The 23,862-nt window shown below is 39.1% G+C and overlaps 1 protein-coding gene across 5 annotated transcripts in view; it reads left to right on the top strand.

Moving 5' to 3' along the window:
• Positions 1-2,771: 2,771 nt before the first annotated feature.
• Positions 2,772-23,862, top strand: part of CPSF6 (cleavage and polyadenylation specific factor 6) — a 33,113-nt gene continuing 12,022 nt past the window's right edge. For 3 of the 5 annotated variants that reach the window (XM_080345898.1, XM_080345899.1, XM_080345896.1), the window contains exons 1-9: positions 2,772-2,900; positions 10,906-11,115; positions 12,990-13,093; positions 13,725-13,870; positions 14,606-14,779; positions 15,871-16,375; positions 18,668-18,783; positions 19,118-19,271; positions 20,141-20,335. In XM_080345898.1, the coding sequence (XP_080202024.1) occupies positions 2,841-2,900; positions 10,906-11,115; positions 12,990-13,093; positions 13,725-13,870; positions 14,606-14,779; positions 15,871-16,375; positions 18,668-18,783; positions 19,118-19,271; positions 20,141-20,330 (1,659 nt within the window). In that variant the 5' untranslated portion in view covers positions 2,772-2,840 and the 3' untranslated portion in view covers positions 20,331-20,335. Of the gene's footprint in view, positions 2,901-10,905; positions 11,116-12,989; positions 13,094-13,724; positions 13,871-14,605; positions 14,780-15,870; positions 16,376-18,667; positions 18,784-19,117; positions 19,272-20,140; positions 20,336-20,435; positions 21,828-23,862 lie in introns of those variants that run through there. The other 2 variants (XM_080345897.1, XM_080345900.1) reach the window with 2 other exon arrangements.

The following is a 23,862-nucleotide window of genomic DNA, read 5'->3' as shown; positions in this document are numbered from 1 at the left end:
TAACTGGAGTGGATCAACTCCTACAATGCTCCATAGTGAGATAATAGACCACAAAGAAGCTATTGCTGCTCACAAGAAAGATAAAGACATATTTAGTAGGTCTAATGGTGAAAAGAACGAAAACACAGCAAAAAGTAAATAGAATAGCTTGCGTAATATTTAGTCTCTTGCACTGTTTACAGAATTTGCTTAATGACATTTACACAAGAACAAAAATGATCACAGCCACTTCTGCAAATGCCCCTGAGCAGTAAATCTAGCCAGTCCGACTATTTAGCAAGGCTCCAAAGTGGAAGAGCCTCCTGAGCACAAAACACAACAGCGGGCTGAGGGTCTAAGGGATTTTCTGATCTCCCTTCATTATCTTACAGAGCAAAGAAGAGGCCACATCTTTTCCTCTTCAAAGACCCCCAGCGGGGCCCTTTAAATGCTAGTGGCAATCCCCAGGGTGGTTTCTGAGGTGACTATAACGACTTTCTCATTCATATTTCATTCATTTACCCTTTTAAGCACCACTACAATCCATGTATAACTTTAAGATATTCAGATGCATACAAAACAGTCACCTGCACACAACCTGCGAACTCTCCTGTGAATTTTTGTGAGCTCACTCAGGTAGTAAGGGCTAAGTTTTCTTGACTTCACCAACTTCGTTCAGTGCCACAGCGCTTCATTTTGTTGTGTAGAAGACTAGTCACTAACTCAGTTCATCGTTAAATAAATACATGAACTCAATTAGATCCCAATACTTCAACTGTAATCAGCAGTGAATCTTCCTTGCAAAACAAATGAATCACTTAATTCACGTGACTTGTGCATTCATAGATAGGAACTTGTACTTTTAACCGGTGATCAAACACAGTATTGTCAATCATAATTGTAACCAACACTAGAAGTTCAATTAAGGCTATTTGTTTGTTCCTGATTATCATCTCTAAAATGTTTTTTTCAGGTGATGCTCTGAACTTTACTGAAGGGTGAAAGATCTGCTAGTTTCTCTAACCAGGAAACTGCAATGGAGTGGAAACCAGACTCAGTTACAGAATTTCTGGCTTCCATTAATACCAGGAATGACACAATGCAGTGAATAACTGTTAACGTGACACAAGCCAGATAAGAACTCCAGGAGTAACGCCCAAACATCTCCATGCCCGAGGTAGATCTGGACTGTCAGCAGGCATGCTCCACAGCATATCCCTTGTTGTGGTTCTCTGATTTTTCAGCTCGTTTCCGCTCTATTCATCTTTCCTTCCAGTGGAGACTACAACGTGGGGGCAGCAAGGGGGACAGGGATGGTCTGCACCCAAGTTCTAGAACTAATGTGAAGTCAGGACAGTTTGGGACATGGATGCTGATCCAGGAACTAGGAAGTGCTCCCAGTCATGGAAAAATAAATTCAGAGTCAAGCTAAAAATAACACTTAGCATTTTTATTTATCGCAGTGAAGTTTTTACATTATTCTAATTCAGCCAGAGAAAGCCAAGCTTCTTATTGTCAGGCAAAAAAGCAGCTTTATTTTTGGATGTGCAACATAATGTACAACACAGAACATAATCTGTGGTGTCAAACATCATGCACATTTCTCGTTATGCTCCAGGAGACACTCACTGGTTTTTAAATCAGCTGGAGCTTAAATGTGGATCTGGGTAACAGGAACATTCATCCAAAAATAATCCAAAGCTGCCTTTGCAATCCTAACAGATCTGAGTGCATGAAAAAAACAATGCTATTCAATGCTAATTTTCTTTACTTTGTGATGTTAAAACTGAGCTCTGCAACAGCGGAGTATTTTGGAGTCTAGATAAACACAGAACAGTGTGTGCTTGTTCATGTCCTTTCTGCACAGTATGGAGTGCTCCTGAGACCAGTGTGTGCACTCCTCGTGTGATGATCATAGCATCACAGAACAGTTTGGGTTGGAAGGGACCTCCAAAGCTCATCTAGTCCAACTTCCTGCCATGAGCAGGGACATCTTCAACTAGATCAGGTTGCTCAGAGCCCTGTCCAGCCTGGGCTCGGATGTCTCCAGGGATGGGGCATCTACCACCTCTCTGGGCAACCTGGGCCACTGTCAGTGTAAAACATTTCTTCCTCATGTCTGGTCTGAATCTTCCCTTTTAGTTTAAAACCATTACCCCTTGTCCTATCACAACAGGCCCCACTGAAAAGTCTGTCCCCATCTTTCTTACAGGCCCCTTTTATGCACTGAAAGACCACAATAAGGTCTCCCTGGACCCTTCCCTTCTCCAGGCTGAACAACCCCAACTCTCAGCCTGTCCTCACAGATGTAACACTCTGCTCCGCTTTACAGACATTAATTAAAGTCCTCGGCTATTAAGCAATCAACACACTTTCCCTCCGCTGGGCAGCACTTTCCTCGGAGCTGAGGCCGCGATAAAAACACGAGTGAGCTCCCAGCATGAGCCCTATCCCCGCAGACAGAAGAGGCCCGGGCAGCCGCGTTCCCCCCACACCCGCGGCGCACAGCGGCACCGGCACCCGCGCTGCTCCCGCCCGCTGGGGAGCTACGAGCCCGCGGCCCAACATGGCCACGCACGGAACGGCAGAGGCGGGGCGGGAAGCAGCGAACCGTGAGCCGCAAACACCGGGAGCAGCCTTGGGGCGGCCCGGCGGGGCGGAGCGGCGCAGCACCGACCCTTACCCCGCGGGCAGCCGCCACTTCTGCGGCCGCCGGAAGCCTCCCCCTCCCCGCGCGGAAGTGACGGCCCGTGTCCCGCCCCCTCTCTCGCTCCGTGCCTCTCTCCCTCCCCCCTCCCGGCGGCGGCGGCTCCGGAGCCGGGCGCGGTTGGCGGCGGCCCGAGGCGCGGCCGGGCGGGATCATGGCGGACGGCGTGGACCACATCGACATCTACGCCGATGTGGGCGAGGAATTCAACCAGGTACGCGCGGCCGGCGGGCCCGGCGCGGCCACTCCCCGCCTTTCCCTTCCCTTCCCTTCCCTCGCCCGCCTTCGCCGCCGCGCCGCCTGCAGGGCCCTCAGCGCGGCGGCCGCGCCGTTGACGCCGCCATTGTTCGGCCGGCTCCGCCGCCGGGCCTTCCCGCCGCCGCACGCTGCGCGGGGCACAGGCCGCGCCTCGGGCCCGTCCCCGCCCGCGGGACCCCTCGGGGAGCGCCGCCCGGCCGCGCTGTGTGAGGGGAGGCGGGCGGGGAGCCAGAGGCGCCGCGGTGCGCCGGGGCGAGCGGCTGCCCTCCCTCCCTCCCTCCTTTCCTCCTCAAGTGCCCGCGCAGGAGCGGTTCCGGATCCCGCTCCCGCCGCGGCGCGGGGCCGCCCGCAGTGGACGGGGCCCTCCCGGCTGCGGAGCGGGGAGCAGCTCCTTCCCGGCGGCCGAGGGGAAATACAGCCATTGTTCGCGGACGGGGGGAAAAAAGCCGCCGAGCGGTAGCGGTTTCTCGGTCGATCTCTGCGGGGGAGGCGGAACTAGTGCAGCTTTATTCTTGCAGCGTTGGAGAAACTATCTTCTTTTTTAATGTATTTATTTATTTATTTATAATCGTTGTTCTCCACTAGTTAAAAGTTACGCGGCCCTTCTTTAGAGGAGGAGCTCTATTTTGGTAAGGAGGTGAGGGTGAAATAAACAGAACTTCCTTGTATTACAAGCAGTCCACTTTTCTAGGTTTTTTTTGTTGTTTTTTGGGGTTTTTTTTTACCCCTTATTTTTTCCAAAAAGCTTTGTGCCTGCTTTCCTACCAAACCCTAAAACCTGACGATCATAGTGGTTTTGTGTGCCATCTGTCCTGTTTGTGACTCTTGCACTTCTCTGGATCGTGTTGCCCCAGATTGCATTGTTCCTGCCCTAGAACATAAATAACCGAGAACAACTGCACTCACACGTTTACTGGGAGATAGGTAATAAGTTATGGAAGTCACAGTTAATTTGGATAGCAACTTATAACGATCTCTGGAAACTTTAATTTTTTTAAATATCTATTGATAGAGCAATTCAGAATTAATCTCAGAAGGGTATACTGTAAAAGAATACCAAACTATAGAGCAGAGGACTGAGTTGCTCTTAGTTTGTCTACCTGTGAAAGTTTCTCCCTTACAGTTGAAGACCCATTACATGAATTTAAACGGGGATGAACCGTAGCACAAATACCATTTAGCATGAGAGTACATCTCTTCGTTTTTTTTAATAAGTTGGTTTTGTTTTGATCAGTTCCAGGTAAAACACTGATAACAAGTCAAGTCTTTCAGGAAAAAACCTCATTTGAATCCAGTCATGTTTGTGTGCATTCCTGTGTGCAGAAGCCCTCCGCATAGAATAGCATTGTGCTATGAGTATGGTGCAGACAGATGCTACCAGAACAAAAGTGACGGGGATTCTGTTTCACTCACATGCTTCTGGTCTACTCAGGTTATGGTTACTGTTAAAATTCTGTGTAGCCACGATGCATGGAAGGATGGTGGTACACATGAGAGACTTGTGATAATTTGGTGTTGCTTATTCCAGGAGTCAGAAGAACCTTTGCTCTTTTCACTGTATTCGCTACAGTTGCTGTCCTGCTACGTCTGTGTTTCTGCAGTCTCAGTTTGTGACAATTGCAAAAATATAGGGCAGAAAAGTGAGAAGAGGCTAGTGCCCCTTTTCCCTTAGCTCATGCAGATTGTTTTTCTTTTTTCTTTTTCTTTTTTTTTTCCCCAACATTTTGCTCTCTGTTTTTTGTGGCTTTCATTTTGCCTCAGGACCTGATCAGTTGAACTATATTACTTAAAAATAGAAAGTTTTACTGGGAGAGATTGACACCTCTGCACTTTCCTCTTTCCCTCTGTAAAGCACAAAAGAAGGCTGGTTGTTACTGTCTACAGTATTCCTTACTATTTTAATTCTGACATCTAGAAGCTTCTATTTGTGAATTACTGTTTCTGATTTGAAGATGACAGCTTAAATTGATAAGGTGGCCATGGTTCTGCATATCTGTGGATAGCTGAAGATGACAATTGAGAAAATGCTGCAGGGAGAAAGTGATTTGCATTATTATTTTTTTATGTAGCAGACATTTTATGGAACACATATTTGTAAGAAAAAAAATAGCTTTATGTGTAAAGCACTAAGCTATTTTTTTTTTTTTTTATTTTGTTGTACTATGTTAATTTGACCCGCCAATATTGATTTGAGTTGGACTATAGGAACCAAACTTTCCATTAGTTTTATCGGTAAGCAGGGACTGAAAAATATACTGTGTAGTTTTGTTGTTCTTCTGGGTACAGTATAACTGTATGTATACTCAAGCTGGGACAAAACTTTTGTTTGCATCTGTAGCAAATGTGTCATTCAAGACTAGAAGCTGGATGAGCTTCCCTTCCTTGTTTTGTCTTGTTCTGGGCCTCAAGGTACTCATCCTTGAGGCTCTTCTGGGGTATTTTTAAAGTCTTTTTCCAGGAGAATGGGGAGAGGGACGTTCTGCTTGATTAGCGCTAAATGAACCATAGGTTGTAAGGGTGAAATAATGACCACAGAGCCATGGATTTACACGCTGGCAAAGATGGATGACAACTGAGAACTGTCTTGGTTGCAGTGAGCTGGCTAACTTGACTTGAAGTCAGATCTTTTTAGTGAAAGTGCATCTTTCCCATTCCATCTGGAGCTCATTGAAACTGTCTGTGTTGCCTCTTACCCATTCGTTGACTTACTGTTCATCAGAATTGTATTCTTTGGACTTAGGCTTACAGCCTTACTGAAGTTGGCTCCCACTATTTTTTTTTGTTTGTGTGTTGTTGTTTGGTTTTTTAAATTGTGCTTTCCTCTTTTTGTTTTAAGAACTTGGTTGAGTCATTTTCCATTTTCTTCTTTTAGGCTGGCTTCCCCATCCAACGATCTTTCGTATTGAAAGTCTTGTTTTAAAGTACATTAAATTAAAGTAAATTTAATGCTTCCTGCATGCATTGCTTGTGACCTGTAAGAAATAAGTATCGCATGGTATATTTTACTTTGGCCATCTCCCTACACATTGTACCTCTTGCTCTTCAAGAATGAGAGATAATGTGCTGCACATGAGAACTGCATTATCTGCATACAAGTGGCTGACGCTGGCATTCTCTTGATGCCAGAAGACCACAGACGGATTACTTTACCAGATTTTAGGATGTCTCTGTACATGAAACCTGAGTATATCCATGCATGATAGAAAGATAATGAGGAGCCTGTGCATGAAGCCAGCTTGGGTCTCAAGGTTGTCTGCAACTTTGGCCAGTAAACTCTGTTACTTTTCTGCAGTCCTAATAATGTGAACCATCAAGTTCTCTGATGCTCTAATAAACTTTACATTTCCCACTTTTTTTTTTTCTTCTTTCACGTGCACATAATTAAATGGTAAAAAACTGCTTTGATTATGCATTGTAATTTACTGTCATCTTATGCAGTAAAATAAATTTTATATGTATACATATGGGAAATTTTACATGGTTTCGTATCCTCTGCTTGGTCAGAAGGATCTCTTATTTGAATGCTATGGAAAAAGTGCTTGATTTAGTTTATACTGTAATGAGTACACTCGCGTAGTTGTGTTGTGGATATGTCTAAACATGCCTGTAGTGTTCTAGTTTGATATTTAAATACTAACAAATTAGAAATGAAAGAGCTTTGACTTTGTATTTTGTAACTGGATAATTAAAGTGATTTAGATGTAGTAACCAGCTAAGAGGCTAATTACCTGGAAACCTCTGTGGCTACAGATTCTTAGGAATATGTTAGTTACTCTCTTGATTTCTTGTCTAGAACGCAGAGAGAAAAATATTTTTGTGTAATTAATGATAAAAGCTAACATTTAATTACCACATAAAACAAGCTGTTTTAAATGGCCTTTATATCAGGAAGACAGTCAAGTCATTATGGAAGGTGATGTACACATTGTGGTATAATAAATTTCCCCTCAGATGGGCAGAGCTGTCCTGGTCATAAAAATCATAAACTGGCAGACCTGCATTTATTATAAAATGTGCAATACCTTATTGCACATGAATTTCGTCAGTACTGTTGATCTGCTGAAAGGGGCCTGGGAAAGAGATAACCTTTGTATATTTGCAAATATCAAACTACAAAGGAAACCTGAGACCATCTCATCTGATGCCTCTCTGCTTCATTCTAATGCAAACAGCAGTACTACTTATATTTAATGTATGCTTTTGACTACTCGTGAATTTTTAGTTACTCTATTTGGCAAGGGATCAGATTGCTTAAATTTTAGTGGTGTGCCAGTTGTAGAGCTGAGTGCCTTTGGGCTTAAAGAATAAATGTGAATCTTATGGCCTAGCAAACTTCTCTACTGTGGTGGATGTTTCTGCTACAGGCAGTGTGTGCTATTTTAGAAACATCAAAGGCCCGCTGTTCTGTTAAAGGTTCCAATCTGTGTGTACAGACAGCTAATTGAGACCAGAAGTATTTTTTTGCTTATCTCTTTAACTTGTTGTTCTTCAGGACATACAAACTTTTTATTAAAAGTTATGATGCTAACAAGCATTTAGAAGTTTTGGCCACATATATTGTAACTTGAATTTTTAAAGTGTTAAGGGAGAAGCTGGATAATTTGCGTCTTCTTGACCAGTTCTCTGCAACTCAGAGGAGTATGGCTGCTAAGTTTGAAAAAAAACCCAAAACACTCTTAATTTGTCCCTTCTGGACATGACCATGATGTTCCATGTGTTTATGGCTTTCATATTCGAATGTTGCAAAATACTGCAAACAGTAATTGAAATACAAAATACTGAGGAAGGATGTAGTAACTGGAAGTTAATAGCTAGTCTGGCATCAATCTTTGAGAGCTTCTTTTCAGTACCCTTTTGATTCATCCAGTCCCACTTAATAGCACAGGCTGTGGTATTTCAGTCCTGATTTTCCAGAGCAAATGATCTAGTATTTCAGACAGTACTCAAGTTAAAACACGGGCTTTTGAAATGTCTTGCTACTCTGAATCAGTTGTGGAGGGGGCTGGAATAATGATGCTAACTTTGTTTCTTAACATGTTGGTAACATTTTGAATGACTATAATCAAGCAGAAATAATTTCTCTTTATGCTTGACGGTCTTCTCTTAACTAAGGAAGTCAGAAGAGGTCAAAACTAATTCCTGGTAGGGTCAGAATATTTGTTGAAATAGCTAAGACTAGAGAAGTAACACTTCCTGTAATCTTTTTCATGCTCTTCTGCATCTAGGAAAGAAGAGTGTGTTTAGGTAAGTTTCCATGGTATACGTGTGAAGGAGGAAGGGTTGTTTGGTCTTGTGCAACAGCCATCGAGACACCTCTCTCTTCCATCTGCACTTGCAGTTGCTGACTCAGATCATTCTTAATCATCGAACCACACACCTTGTTGATGGCTAGTAACTGAATGAATTCCATGCATGATGTAGGAAGAGATTATGAGGAACAACATCAGGTTTTCTGTAGTGTCTTTGTTTATTTAAATTAAGGCACTTAGGTTGTTGGGCATTTTGGGCCCCCCAAAAATTATATGCAGATGATGCTGCCCTAATAATTCTCTCCTTCCTTCAATCATGACTTGAAAGTTTATGTGATAGAAACTTGATCTGTTTCAGAGGAGATTCTTGCCACTAGGGAAGTGCAGGAGAGCTGTGGACTGCTGCCTGCTCTGGTATTTTGGCAATTCTGACCTCAGCCTTTTCAGAGAGATAGGTTAGTGTACAACTGCTCTAAGACGGGTGGCTGCCTGCTTGGATCTGTCTACCAAGACTAAATTCTACTTCCCTGAAGTCATCATCCATACACACAGATGACTAGAATCACTGCATATTTAGTAGAGGATTTCTTAAATTGCCTTGTGACATCATCCTTAATCTTGCTGTAAGATGTCGTGTTGCAGCTTGTCCCAGGCAGGTCTTGGAGCCTCCTTTCATTAGCTAAGATGATAGGAGGAATCAAACTGAGACAGAGAACAAGAGAGATGAGGTGAAAATATGAAACCCTTACTTAATTTAGTGATGATAAACTCACATTGAGAGATTAATTTTCAGTTGAAGTTTAGAGTGTATTGGGACAGTAGAGTTTACTGAGAATCAAATCTACGTGATTGACAATGCCAAAACTTAAGTTATCTGGTTTTTTGTATGTGTGTGTTTTTTGCTTTTGTTTTATTTTAATTTAATTATACTTTGTCTGTATGAGTAGCAGTTGATAATGAATGGGTTAGTATTTTCAAGACAATGGATCATCTGATGGCTGCTGTAGATAGGTTGGGTTTTCAATCAAGATTGTTAACTTTGCAGCCTGTGTTCTGTGGAATCCAACTTGATTCTCTCTAGTTGCTATATCTAGTACCTTGAACTATTCTATCAAGGATGCTTGGTTTGGGTTTCTAGAGACATTTTCACAAGATGCTGAATGCTGAAATATGCCTTGCTAACAAAACCTGGTGAGGGGATTTCTGTTCTGGATCGGGGCAGAAGAGTCCAGGAACCCTCTGCAGGCTTTTCAAGTCTCACCTTTTGCAAGTGGCAAAGCAACCTGTGAAAGTCAAGATATAAAAGCTTTGAAGGTTAATGTTAAATACTGCTTGTTCACTGAGAACTTATTGCCTTCCTGTCAACAGAAATGTAAATAGTGCCTCTTTTTCACACAAATCGGGCTGGTCTATCATAAGTAGGTGCTAGGATACTAGAAGAGGGTAGCAGCATCCTGTTGCAGAGTTTATCACCATTAAATATGATGAATGACAGTGTCTATGCTGAAAAATGCCAACTATCAAAAGTCTTTGTTTTAAAAATAGTTCTTTAATGCAAATATATAGCACTCAACTTAATTCATGTTTGGAATTAAGCAATCCTGCTGTTTTAAAAAGGTTTTTTGCATGTTTTTAAGGAGATTATTGTGATTTACAGTCAACATTTTACCTTTCTCCTAATGGTCTGTCATCTGTGATGACAGTATAGCTGTCTCTAATAAAAAGTAATATGGCTTGATAATCAGCAGATCAAGGCAGTTGGTGCTCAGGCCCCTTTGTCAGCCTAACACACTGTTTGCATAGTCTACTTCAGACTATATTTAGTCTGGCCTTTTGGACCAAATATTCCTAGCACACTTACAAATCAAAGCTGTCTGAAGCATGACTGATTGATCTTGAGCTATCTGTTCCCATTTAGGAGCTAGGATGCAGTTGTTGAGCACATGAAGGAGAACTTCTGGAAAGAAACTCTCATTTCCATTCATTCCAAAAGGATTCTGCTTCACTTGGCCAGAACTGTCCTGTAACCTGTACCAGCCCAAGGGAGAAGGGAGTGATTCACTACAAAACACCTCAGTGTTTGTCTGAACCAAAATGTTTGAGAGGCAGCTGTGATGCTGTAGAATAGTCTCTCTGTAGCCCTAGTTTTATTTAATTCAATGAAACAATATATAATTGTATCCCTATCTGGTCCCCCTGTAAATGAGGATATAAAAATCAAGTTAGGAATGCAGTAGAAATCTGAAATATAAAGCATTGTGTTTGTCAGTGGGGCTCTTGTTGAAACTTGATCTGTTCACTTGATTAAATGTTTTGATGGAAAAAAGATTTGCTTGAGAGTGGATGTTAGACTCAGTTTGCACATTGCTTGCACTTGCTAATGTCTATAATTCTGGGAGTAGGGCTTGTGCGTTTTTGGATTTCTGTTTATATTACAAGGGCAAAAGTATTGCAGTGCAAAACAGCGGCCAGAGGTATCTTTGTTTTTTGTTTGTTTTTTCCCTGTCAGTTTAGGATATAGAAGTCATAAGAATTTTATATACTTTTAATGTGGATGAAATTGGGGGTTAGCTTTTCAGCAGGGATGTTATGTAGGTGTTACATCAGACTCACCAAGTCTGTGGAACGTGGCAGTTATCACAGCATTTTGTTTCAAGTAAGTTTTAAGAGTGTTTAATGTTAAATATAATCAAGGTGTTTTTTGTATTTTAGGAAGCTGAATATGGTGGACATGATCAGATTGATTTATATGATGATGTAATTTCTCCATCTGCAAATAATGGAGATGCCCCAGAAGATCGTGATTACATGGATTCTCTCCCACCATCTGTTGGGGATGACGTAGGTAAAGGAGCTGCACCAAATGTTGTCTATACATATACTGGAAAGAGAATTGCCTTGTACATTGGAAATCTTACTTGGGTAAGTGTCTTATTACTATTTAGGTGTAGCCAGGAATTTTAGAATTATGAATGTAGTTCTTTGTAAATACTTTTGGCTTACAACTTAGTTTAGATGGAATATTAAGAGTACAGCAAAGCAAGTGGTGTGTTTTGGTTGTTTGTGGGTTTGTTGCTTTAGTTTGTTTGTTTTCATTTTTTCCTTTTATCTGAAATTTACTAAGCCTGTCTGGAGCTGTCTTAATATCTAAAAAAATCAAGGATCTCTTCAGTAAATATGAGCTGTAAAGTTTGCTGCTGTGTTTGAAGTATTATGAAGGGGTGTTTGTGTTACCATCTTGTTAAGGTTTTCAGAGAACTAAATGAAAGAAAACAAGCTTAAACTACCAAATACTTTCTGCCTGCAGGTACTTTAGGGCTAGTGAATTAACCCATTTATTAGTAAACCCTTGCTGAAGTTTTGTGTTTGAAAAGGAACTGGAAGGTTCTCTGGGATTTTCTTGAAATTACTTTTCACCTTCTTCCAGGGCAGTGACTCTTGAACAAAACTGCTTTCAGGTATTTGCCTTGAGGCTTATTTCTGCTGTCCTAGGAGTAACAGGTCTGGGATAACTCACTGAATGGCAGTTGTGCTTAAGACAATTACTTTTGTTAGCACTACGGCAAGAGCTGGTCCGTAGCTGAATTGACTAGAGTTTATGTATCTGTTTACCTGAAGTCAAGTTCTTCCAAGTCCATGCGTGGAAAGTTCTCATTCAAGGTTTTTTTCCCACCCGAATTTCTTACTATTGCGAAACCTGGAAAAGAATGCTTTATGGGTGCTTAGGTGTCTTTTCATTACTTATTACAGTATCCTAATTTCAGGAGCTAATAGGTAAGTAAAGGAGCAGTTGACTTAAGAGTTGTACCATTTCAAAATACGTGAATGGAATGGGTAAAATGCACATGGATTAGCTGAACTCATCCAAGTCAAGTGTCACAATTCCTAAAGCGGGTGGCCCAGTGTGCAGCGATATGTACTTATTGCTCATTATTTGGCTTCACAAGTGAAGTTATCCACAAAAAGTGCATTTATTTACTTTAGTGTTGCTATTGTGTGGGTTTTCTTGCGTGTAGCTCTCAGGAAGGTAATTTGTTGAATTTTTAAAAGAAGCATTGATTTGAGAGAGAGCAGATAAGCAGTTTAGAATCTTAAAAGCCTGATTTGCACTTCCCATATGAAATTTAAAGAGGTAATGGAGTTACAGAAGTAAGAAGAAAACGATAAGTATTGGTCTACTACTGTACCATCAGATATGAGTGAAATTGTTCAATGTTACATAGTAATAAATAGGAAGTTACAGCAAGTAGGTATGGTTAATTGGAAGCAGTTGTTTCTAACCATAGTTTCTGTTTCGGTTTCCCTTCTTTTGTCTGGAAATCATGCTATTTTTGTGAAAATAATATATAGTTCACTAAACTCTCATTCGTCAAAGCTCTCATAAAGAGCACCTAGTTAACGAGCCATTTAAAATTTACTTTTGTGTGAAAATAATAGAATCAGTGGGATAAAAAATGGTTTGGGTGTTGAAAAAGTTAGTTACTGAAATAGTTCTGTTGAAGCCTTGTGCTCTCGGAAGACAAGTGTTACTGAAATACAATGTTTTTTCTTTGGTAAACTGTAGCTGGTAAACTGTGGGGAGGGATTGGTGCAGTGTAACAAATGAGGAAGTGTGTATGTTTTTTAAATTAATTTTCTGAGAATTGTAGGATATAAATGACTGCTCTTCAAAAGTCAGAAAATACTGACAGCCTGAATAAAATATTCCTCTTGACCAAGTTCACACCAAATATAGTTGCCCTTTTTGTGGTGTTTTAGATAAGCTTTCATAGTCGAATATTAAAAATATTTTTCAGTGGACAACCGATGAAGACTTAACTGAAGCAGTTCATTCACTGGGGGTAAATGATATTTTGGAGATAAAATTTTTTGAAAACCGTGCTAATGGCCAGTCTAAAGGGTAAGAACTTGTCATTTGTTTTTTCTCTAAATGGACTGAAGCTTGGGAGGGTGGAAAAGGGGAAAGGGTAGTCAATTTTCATAACTGTCAGTACTGATAATCTTTGTTTATTGATATCCAACAATGATTTGGTATATAATTTCATACTAATGACTTAAATTTCAGGCATAAATTTTTATGACAGTATTGTGTGTCTTGTTATTTTGTGCGTTAAATCTTGTTGGCAATCTTCATTGTGAGTCTATTCCTTGATTTCAGTTAGTATTTTTCACTGGCAACTTAATCTTCCTTGCATGAATGTGCCTTTCTCTCTCTTTAGTAGTAATGAGAAAATAGTGAATGCTTATAATAACTTGGTCGTATGAATTCAGAGATAGAATATTGATATTCTACCAAAAAGCTGTCTTTGTTGTGATATATGTTGATGCGTCTTGTACTTGTGGTGGTTTTAATATGTCCTAGAATTAATTATTGTATCAGTTCTGAAAACTGGACTAAGACCTGTGAGACAATCTCTGTATTTTGTTTTCAAGTATTCTTTTGCTTACTGTGTGTAACCTTTTTCATGGTCCATCAGGATATCCAAGAAACAGGAAAAACTGGTGTAATTTTTTTTTCTTCATTATTTCAGGTTTGCCCTTGTGGGTGTGGGATCAGAAGCATCCTCCAAAAAGCTGATGGATTTATTGCCTAAAAGAGAATTGCATGGGCAGAATCCTGTTGTGACTCCGTGTAATAAACAATTTCTGAGTCAGTTTGAGATGCAGTCAAGGAAAAGTAAGCTTTTCTCATGTACTGTCTTGGAAAAATAGGAGATTATTCCAATAGTTTTTCTCTTAGCGTCCCGTAATTTCTACACAGGTTTAAAGTAGCTATAGAGTACTGCCAGTAAGGTGAATAAAGTTGCAGATTAATTTAAAGATGATCCTCTTAAAAGTAAAAATAAAAAAAAAAAAAAATTAAAATACTGAAGATCTTTTGTTTTAGCAGGAGAGAGCACTCACTGAAAGAAGGTTGCAGCTTTGTGAAACTCTTGTTTTACAGTTGGAAAAGCTTTCTCATCTTCTTGCAGATTTAATTTTTTCAAAACACATCAGCATTTAGAAATTTAACATTAGTAGACAAATTGGACTAAATTCTGATGTCTGGTTAAGCTGTGCTTATGATGAAATGGAGAAAAGGAATTCTGTGTTGTTCTTTCGTCCAGCACCTTGTCTTCTGCATCCCAGTCCTAATGTGTGAATATGTTCTGTTGTGGCCTTGGGCTGCATTGAAGGAAGGACTGATGGTCTCCCCAGATGCTGTTCCATCAGTATGGGAGTATTGGACCACTGCCATCTTTTAGCAAAGCACTCTTTCCTCCCCAAATAGCTTTGGGTTTGGTTACCGAGGAACAAGTTGATGTTCATAAGATCGTGCTTTAGCACTGAAGAAAATTTCAGGTCAAGAATTGAAAAGCTGTAGCCTATTTTGACTCATATAATTACACTTTTGCTGTTTGGCTTTTTGCAGCCACACAATCTGGCCAGATGTCTGGAGAAGGTAAAGCTGGTCCCCCAGGAGGAAGCTCACGAGCAGCATTTCCACCTAGTAATAGAGGGCGAGGTCGTTTTCCAGGTGCCATTCCAGGTGGAGACAGATTCCCTGGACCAGCAGGGCCAGGAGGGCCACCACCACCTTTCCCAGGTACAGTAATTAGTTTGTGGATTTAGAGGTTAATTTGCGCTTTCTTGTATTAATGTGGCATTATTTGGGGAATTACAAAGATCAACACAATCCAGTAATGTGCTATAATCAGTGTTCTCAGCTGGATTCTACAGTATTTCTTTGTCGATATTCAGACAGGGAGTTTTACTTACGAAATTCGATAGCAATGTAATAACATTTTTAGCTACAGTCTTTCTAATGTGTCAATGTATGTATTTTCAAAGTACGGAAAAATTAAGATCATGTTAGCAAGCAGACTTGTTTTTAGTGCAGTGTAGTTCAGATTTTCTGATCTGCTATATGGGGTGAGAATGCCTGTGTCGCAGAGTGCAAAGTAATTCTTTTTCTTATGGCATTACAAGTTCGCACATCATCAGAAATTCAGTTTTGATTCATGCCCATTGACAAGCCAGTTAGGTGGCACTTAGAATACCACAGATGTGAAGAGGAGGTGTTCATGTTCAGTCAGGTATCTGATATGGGAGAAGTCTCTGTTAAACAATCAGGCTTGCACTGCAGTGTAGCTCTCATTTCAGCTTAAGTATTTTTAATAAATGTTATTCAGCAGTAGATTGTCTACTAACAAGTAAAGGAATGTGGTCAAATTGAAAAACCACTGATGAGGACCTAAAAGTACGTTGGGATACTGCATTTACCTTCTGCAATATAACTTTCCCCATATTTTTAATATATATTCCATCTTATGCCACATATGAAAAACTTAGCTGCAGATATAAGTAGCGTGCAATATTTTCTAGTTTTTGTAAGTTTTTTGGGGGGTTGATAAGAATAGCAGGTGATTAAATTATTGAGTGGGGTGGGTTGTCAGTTTTCCAGTTAATGTTGTTCTCTTTAGATATTTTTAGTTAAGCAACTGTTAAAAGTTTTCTAAGCTACTGGAGCCAAAGTGGGACCATGCATGTCTTCTGTAAGTTGCAAATTGTTCAGTGAGGGTTGTTTTTAAGCATTAAAAAAAGGCAAAAATTTTAATTATTCTGGTAAGCCTTTTATTTCTTTATATTTCTTAACTCTGTTTTTTAAAAAAATTATTTTATTTTTTTATATTTTAGCTGGACAAACTCCCCCACGTCCACCTTTAGGTCCTCCTGGTCCACCAGGCCCACCAGGCCCTCCACCTCCTGGTCAAGTCCTCCCACCTCCATTAGCTGGACCTCCTAATCGTGGTGACCGTCCGCCACCACCAGTTCTGTTTCCAGGACAGCCCTTTGGTCAGCCTCCACTTGGGCCACTTCCTCCAGGCCCTCCACCACCTGTTCCAGGCTATGGGCCACCACCAGGTCCACCACCGCCTCAGCAGGGTCCACCTCCACCTCCAGGTCCATTTCCCCCTCGTCCGCCTGGTCCTCTTGGCCCACCCCTGACTCTTGCTCCTCCTCCACATCTCCCTGGGCCACCTCCAGGTGCTCCACCACCTGCACCACATGTGAATCCAGCTTTCTTCCCCCCACCTGCCAATAGTGGCATACCTACTTCAGACAGCCGGGGCCCACCTCCAACAGACCCGTATGGCCGACCTCCACCCTATGACAGAGGTGACTATGGGCCACCTGGAAGGTGAGTGCCTTTGTAATGTGCTTGGTAGCAAATTTTACTTCTCTTCTAGGAAGCATTTGACTTTTCTTTTGAAAGCAAATCTTAGAAATAATGGAAAATAGGGCTGGAGGGGATCCAAATGGTCTTCTGATTTGTCCCTTTTCACTTCTCTTGATGAAATATCTCTCAAACGCGTTTGTAGCAGTAAGAAAATCCTGAAATGCAACACCAGTAATCTCATTTTCCCTTTTCAGCTCTGAACTGTTTTGCCTTCACTGTTTGTATTTGCAGTGTCATCATTCCATTTGTCCTATAAGCAAACGTGTCCTATTTGTCCTATAAGCAAACCAGCTTCTGGTTGTGCTTCTGTCTTAACTTGAAATTCTGACCATACCATTACCATTGTGCTTCGCAAACCGTCTTTTTAGAACGCTCTGGAGTTCTGCTTTTTGAATGTGTGTGTTGAGTACAGTGCCATACCAAGCTTATACCATTTTCACCTTCCAGCAGCTCTGCTTATCCCCTTTTTCTTTGGGATCCAGTTCAAAGTTAGTCTTTGTCTCAAAAGCTAGGTGTGAGTTTACTGGAAGATACTTGTCTTCCTTTCCTGTCAAGATGCTTCTGCTCATTTGGTGCAGGCTTGTAGCGGTGGCTTTCCTGTGGTTAATCCTGTCTGGGATAGTGTTTTTTTGAGTTTCTTTAACTTGACTTGTCAAGTTTTTCACATCTTGTTTGAAGCATCTTTTACATCTGTGCTTTCAGGAATCTCTGTCTTGCTTCTGTTTCTTGATTTTCACTGTATTTGTATTCCTCACAGAAAATTTTGGGATAAATTGTAAGAAAGACACTTTATACATAGTTACATTTGGATTTTTCAGTTGTAATTTTACTGCTAGCGTGAGAGACACTTATCTTGCTTAAAATGTTTTCTGCAAAGGCACTTTCATTCTTTTACGAATTTTAAAAGCCCCACGCGTCTGTACCTACTGTGTTCATAGAGAAACTATATAGAAATTCAAGAATTTGGCTTAATTGCCTGAAATAAAATGATAAGGTGTTGGGATTTTTTTGATGGACAAAATTCAGGTTGTCTGCAGTTTGCAGAATGTCTGGGGAGGGAAGGAGTGGGAATAGGACAGTATAACTTACTGTCCAGTATTTTCATTAATAATGTTAAAGCTATTATCCATAACTATTTAAATTGTCATTAATTATATATCATAGGCGTTTCACTGGAAATAACATGTCCATAAGAGAAAAATTACATATTCCATTCTATGGGAGGCACACGAAAAATAATACTCAAAACTCAGGGAGGTATGAATTTTTAGACATTTCCTCTTATGCTAAACTGGCTATAGGATCTTGTTCCACTTCTTGCAATTAAGAGGATAGCATTGCTTATTATTCTGCATTTTCCTTCTACCAGAAGAACTAACACTGTTCTAGAAATTTCAAGCAGTGGGCCAGTTTCATAGTCTGAACATTTGCCTCTAACACATTTCTCCAAATTTTCTGTGTGATAAAGAGACTGGCTAGTAGGACACTGCAAAACTTTTGGGAAAATTTTTGGATAGGTTAATTTCTGTTACTTTGGAAGCTCTATATAGGTAGCTGATAGTTAAAGTAAGAAAGTGTAATGAGTATGAGGATTCTGCTTTATTGCTTCCTCCTTACTGTGACTGGTTTGGAGATCAAATTAGAGAACCTTGAATTAAACCAGAAAGTTTGGGAAAAAAAAAAAAGAAAATAAAAAAAAAAAGAAGGAATTAGCTGTGGAATGTTGAAGTATCGTTCAGAAAATTGAGTGGTTTAGAGATTATGGACTATATTTGCTTTGTATGAGTTATAGCATTCTGGTCTTAGTTAGAGTCTGGGAAACAGGATCATATAGTTCTAATTCCAGTATTGTTATAAAAATTATCTCTAATTTTGCTCTGAGTCGCGTTGCCTGTGTACATGTATTTCCATATCCATTCAATTGGGATGATATCTACTTAGATACCTTCAAGGACTTTATGAAAATTATAAATATTGGTAAAGCACAATAGTAAGTGCTGCTTGAATCTTCAAAATAGATGAGATAAACAAAAATAAGTCTATCTATACAGCAATCTCTTAATTGTTTTTTACCTTTCTTTAAATTTTATTTTTAGCTTTCAGGATTTTATACTTGTAACATGGTCCTTAACCAAAACCAAACCCAGATCCCCAGATCCTGCTTTCTTTTCTGTTTGTCACTTCGCTTAAAGTTGCAATATCATCTTCTGAAGTTTTTCTTAACCATTTAAATACAAGTTTCATTGCTTGCAGAGAAATGGATGCTGCAAGGACACCTCTAAGTGAAGCGGAATTTGAAGAAATCATGAATAGAAATAGGGCAATCTCAAGCAGTGCCATTTCGAGAGCTGTATCAGATGCCAGTGCTGGTTAGTAAATCTTGATCAACATGTTTGCTATTCTACCCTACTGAAAAGAGTTTATAGTTTTTTCTATTAGGAAACTGGTAGCCCTGAAGCTACATTTTCCTAATACAAGGCTGAATTTAAGTACATCCTATGTCTGGTCTTGTAATGTGCTCCAGTTAGTTTCTGATATTGCCTTCTGAGTACTGATCTGGACAGTATTTTAATACCTGGTTCTACAGTAAATTATCTGGATGGCTGTTGAAGAGAAGATGCTCAAAATGATAGTACTATTACAGATAAAAAACTTTGGTTTAATTCGCATAATTTTCTGATCGTGATCTTATGTCATTTTCAGGGGACTATGGAAGTGCTATAGAGACCTTAGTAACTGCAATTTCCTTAATCAAACAGTCCAAAGTATCTGCAGATGATCGCTGTAAAGTGCTCATTAGCTCTCTTCAGGACTGCCTTCATGGAATTGAGTCCAAGTCTTATGGCTCTGGATCCAGGTAAAACTTTCCTCTTCCATCTGCCCTTAGTTAGAAAAGGGGAAGGTGTAGTGCAGGACTAGTTCACAGGCAAGAAAATAAGTCATACAAGAAGCTTAGTGATTTCCTGAGCTGCACAAGAAAGGGATGAGAGAACCAAGCAGGGGTTTCTCAAGCTGCCTTTTAATTAATGCTCTTCTCATTATTGATCCGACTAGTTTAAATTTAATTAGTCTAATTTAGTATCCTTTCCTACATGGTACTCTTGCAATGTGTAATCTTCAAAAAGAATGATTGTTCCTCAATTTAGATGTCCAGTGCATAATTTTTATTAGAATTTGCTATTGAAAATTAAGATTGAGCATATTTATACCATTTTTCATTTTGTTTAAAACTAATTTTCTCCACACTTGTCACAGTAGAAATACACTTGAGTTGGGGAAAAACATAAAGTTGGGCAGAATTATTTTGCCTGTTGTCCTTTGTCATACAATTTAAAATTGAGAGTAGGTAGATTTGAAATTCATGGACTCCTCTACCTAGTACAAATAAGAGATGGGTATTTCTTTTAAAACTTAAATACTGCCCCTTTCAGAGTTGGGACTAACACTGAGCCTCTGGTTCGTTTGGATACTGTAGGAGTGGCGTAGTTTGCCTTGAATATTAAAAACGTAAAGACAGCTGGTTTTGGCACATACTTTCACTATGCAGATTAGCAGCCATGTTATAGTGATCATTTGGGGTATGGTGCATATACAAAAACATACCTGCATCACAGTGAACAGATATTTCTCTCATAATTTTTTGACACAACTCCTAAACAGAATAGAAAATTGGCATGCAAACAGTTTGTATTTTGAAGAAAAATTTAATGAAGTAATTTCTTTTAGAAGACGTGAGCGATCCAGAGAGAGGGACCACAGTAGGTCACGAGAAAAAAGTAGGCGCCACAAATCACGTAGTAGAGATCGTCACGATGACTATTATCGGGAAAGAAGCCGTGAAAGAGAGAGGCATCGTGATCGCGACAGAGATCGCGACAGGGAACGAGACAGAGAGAGAGAATATCGTCATCGTTAAAGAAGGTGAGCATTTGTTTCATGTTCTTGAGCTTTAACCACAAGTAACTACTCTAGGTTTGGGATTATTTACACCATTAATATCTGTATTTCAATGGTCCTGCAGTATGTACTGAATCACTTTCTTCTTGCAGCATCTGACGTGAAAACAGGTAAGTAACAACAGGTAACTGGTCTCAGGAGGGTGAGAGTATTTGTGTGATTATCATTTGCAGTTTACATGCCACCTTTTTAATTTTAGGTGATATTAATGTTTGCGGTTTTTATTAAACATGATTAAATGGATTTTTCAAAAAGCAGTAAGCCAGACTGATAAGTCTACTCTTTGTACTCTTAGAAGATTATATAAAATTTATGGGTTTATTTCTTATTTGTATTTTAAAATACCAACTTTGTATTTTAAAATCTACTTGTGTAAGGACTGCAGCATTTATACCTTCACATGTTATGTGTGGATTATTTCAGTTTAGGGAACACATGTACCTACAGATGCTGTCCTTGCACAAGTACAGCGATGTTTTTGTTGTTTGTTTTTTTTCCCCCCCTGCCCCGTGAGTTTTACTCAAATACAAGAAATACAGCGAGACTTTGCTCTATATTTTATGAAATGTGACCTGTCAGTATCTTCTGCCTTCTAGCTAAATTCGGGTGTTATATTCAACAAGATTTATGATCAGTTGTTCCCCACCACCCTGATTTTTTTTCATTCCCTCCTGCCTCTGATAGTTAAGTCACTCTCTGAAGACTAGTAAACAAATGTATGACACAAGGATTGTTTCTTTTCTGGTTGTTCACAAGCTAATGTGTTGTTTTATTTCATATATCTGCAGTCTTGAATGCATCAAATGTTTAGGTAGCTACAGAGTAGCATGCTAAATAATATTTTTTTAATTGTACTGCTGGGAGCTTTTAAAATACATAGAAATGTTCATTACGTTATAAAATATACCATTTTGAGGGTTAGGAATTCAAGCTACACATGGTTCCCTATATTTGACAATTGGAAAAAACACACCCATTAGTTTCTCCGCAATGATATTTTCCCTTTTTAGAAGAATTTCCCACTACATCTACACTAAAACTGAAGATTGCAGGCTTGCCTGTCTGACCAACTTCCATTTCTTATGTTTACCTTCAGATTTAATTTCCAAATTTGTATGTGGTGTTTATTCATGGAAGTTCATTTACAGAAGTGAAATAGAGCAAAACTATTTAGAAGTCATATAAAATGGAATGTGCTCCTAAGTGAAAATATTATTTTGTATTAGTTAAATGTCAGTTTTTCAGTCAGGCTTTTGTGTCACTGACTCCTTTTGGGGAGAACAAATTCTGATACTGAATGCTCTAGTCTATTGAGTGTTAAGTGGGATGTTGTCTTGGATTCATATACTAATGAGACACACAAAGCAGGAACCAAACTAGAGAAGGGGAATCAGAGGCTTAAATAGGAAGGTGAAACGTGGCAGCTGAAATAAAGTTGGCAGTGTGTATCTGTTAATGCCACTTTTTGTCATAAAAAATGGATTGGTAGAAATATTGCTGGAATTGCATAAAAATAGCTACTCTTGTTCTTAATTTGTGAAATATAAGAACATAAAAATACTGATTTAACAATAGTAAGTGTGTTTCTTTTGTTGAACTGGATTTTTACCTTTTATGATAAATGAGTACTTGTGTTATTTGCAAATAGGTGTTATTAAGAGGAGGTAACTATTGAGCTGAGTGATGGATGCATTTCCAAAGTGTTTTCCTTCTGGTGGAGATAAGCAAGCCATACTAAAAATCAATAATAACCTTGAATTTAAGATAACTTCTTGTTGTCCTTGGCATGCTTTATTAATCTAGCTTTAATTTTTGTGTGTTTAGTGTTGTGGATGTAGATACAGAGTTTCTGTGCCGTGTACAGATTTCCTACCCTGTCACCATACCAAATAGTGTTAGGTCGCATTTTATCATTTCCAAAGCACAGTTTTAAAAATAAACTGTGGCTTCAGTCTCAGTTCAGGTGGGATTTATATACGCAACGTCCTTGTACTTTGTCGTGTGCTGGGACTCCTCTTTCAGAGGGGTTGCGTAGGTAAGGTTCCCTTGTTCAAAGAAGAAAATAGGTCCTAAGAACTTGATCTAAAGGGCAAATTTAGTATTCTGCATGTAAATGAAAGCATTTGGTATTTTTTTCAAGTTAAGTTGTAAACATTTTGTCTCGTTGCTGTCTTAATGAAGAAAGGATTTATTGTAGTTTTGTTTTTATATATTTATACACACACGCGTATAAAAGAAATACAGTTATCTCCTGGTTTGTGTGTTTCATTTTCACTAAGATGTATGTTGCCATACATTTTTTTGTTTCATTCTTTACATTGATTAATATTCATAAGTGGATTTAACAGTCTCAGTCATTTAATAAATATCAGTAATGCTGAAAAGAGTTACTCCCCATATTACTATGTTTTGCCAGATAACATGAAGTTGCCTCTGTGCCTGCAGCCTATGAATGGCACCTATACTTCTCCTTATTGTGTACCTATAGTCATAACTGTGATACTGTACTGGCATTTTTTAAAGTGTTACACATTTAGTTTAGAAGGGTTTTAAAGGTCCATTGTGAACATTTTTGTATACAGCGAAATTCAGTTTGTACTGTATTACGTTTATAGAGATGGGTTAAATTGGAATAACTTACTAAATGTGTTTATAATAATAAAACTCTATTAAAAAGTTTAGATGTACCTACCTCAGCAGGTATTTACACTTCTGTTTGTACACTTCGTGATTTAACATTAAATTATTGTAAGCTTTTTTTGTACCTTCACTTGAGTAAGGCTTCATGTACATTGATAATCCATTCTCCAGAATTACTGTAATTTGAACATTTCCTTGAAATATCTTGCCTGCATTTGCTTGTACAAAGCCTATAGGTAATAAAACAGACCAATGCGTTTAAGACAAATGTCTAACCTGTATTAGTAAAAAAAAAAATAATCCACTAGAATGATATTTAGAAGGATTAACAGCAAAAATATTGTGTACAAACAGAATAGTAATGTAACTTCATCAGCATGAGTCCTGACTCTTTTTTAGACAGATTTTTTTTTTTAGTGTAACTGATACTGGATGTGTTTCTAGCTGATACATTGTCCCAATCTTAATCTGTCTGAATTTCTATAACTGCTGAATGTTAAATTTTTCATTTTATGTTTTTGTTATTGGGTTGATTATTTCCTATTTAAACTGGATTTGGACTGAATTGCAAAGACAAAACCACACTAACATTGTAACATTTGATATGTATGTAGACTTTGTACTCCATATTTCATGTTTTTTCTCTGATTTTTCTGCTCTCAAACCACTGTAAGCAAAATAATTTCAAATCTAATGCACTTCTGAGGCTCATATGCTTCTTTCAAAGCTGCTCTCAGCTCTTCTGAAATAGTTTTAGCTTTGGAGTGATCTAAGAACTAACATGGTTGGAATATTTTTGGTGTCAGTAGAAGGGGGAATGGTACTGATAGTTGAAGTAAAATTCATTATAT

Source organism: Nesoenas mayeri (assembly GCF_963082525.1).
Source record: "Nesoenas mayeri genome assembly, chromosome: 1".
NCBI lineage: Eukaryota > Metazoa > Chordata > Aves > Columbiformes > Columbidae > Nesoenas > Nesoenas mayeri.
The sequence above is the reverse complement of the archived record's forward strand: the minus strand, read 5'-3'. Positions and strand labels throughout refer to the sequence as shown.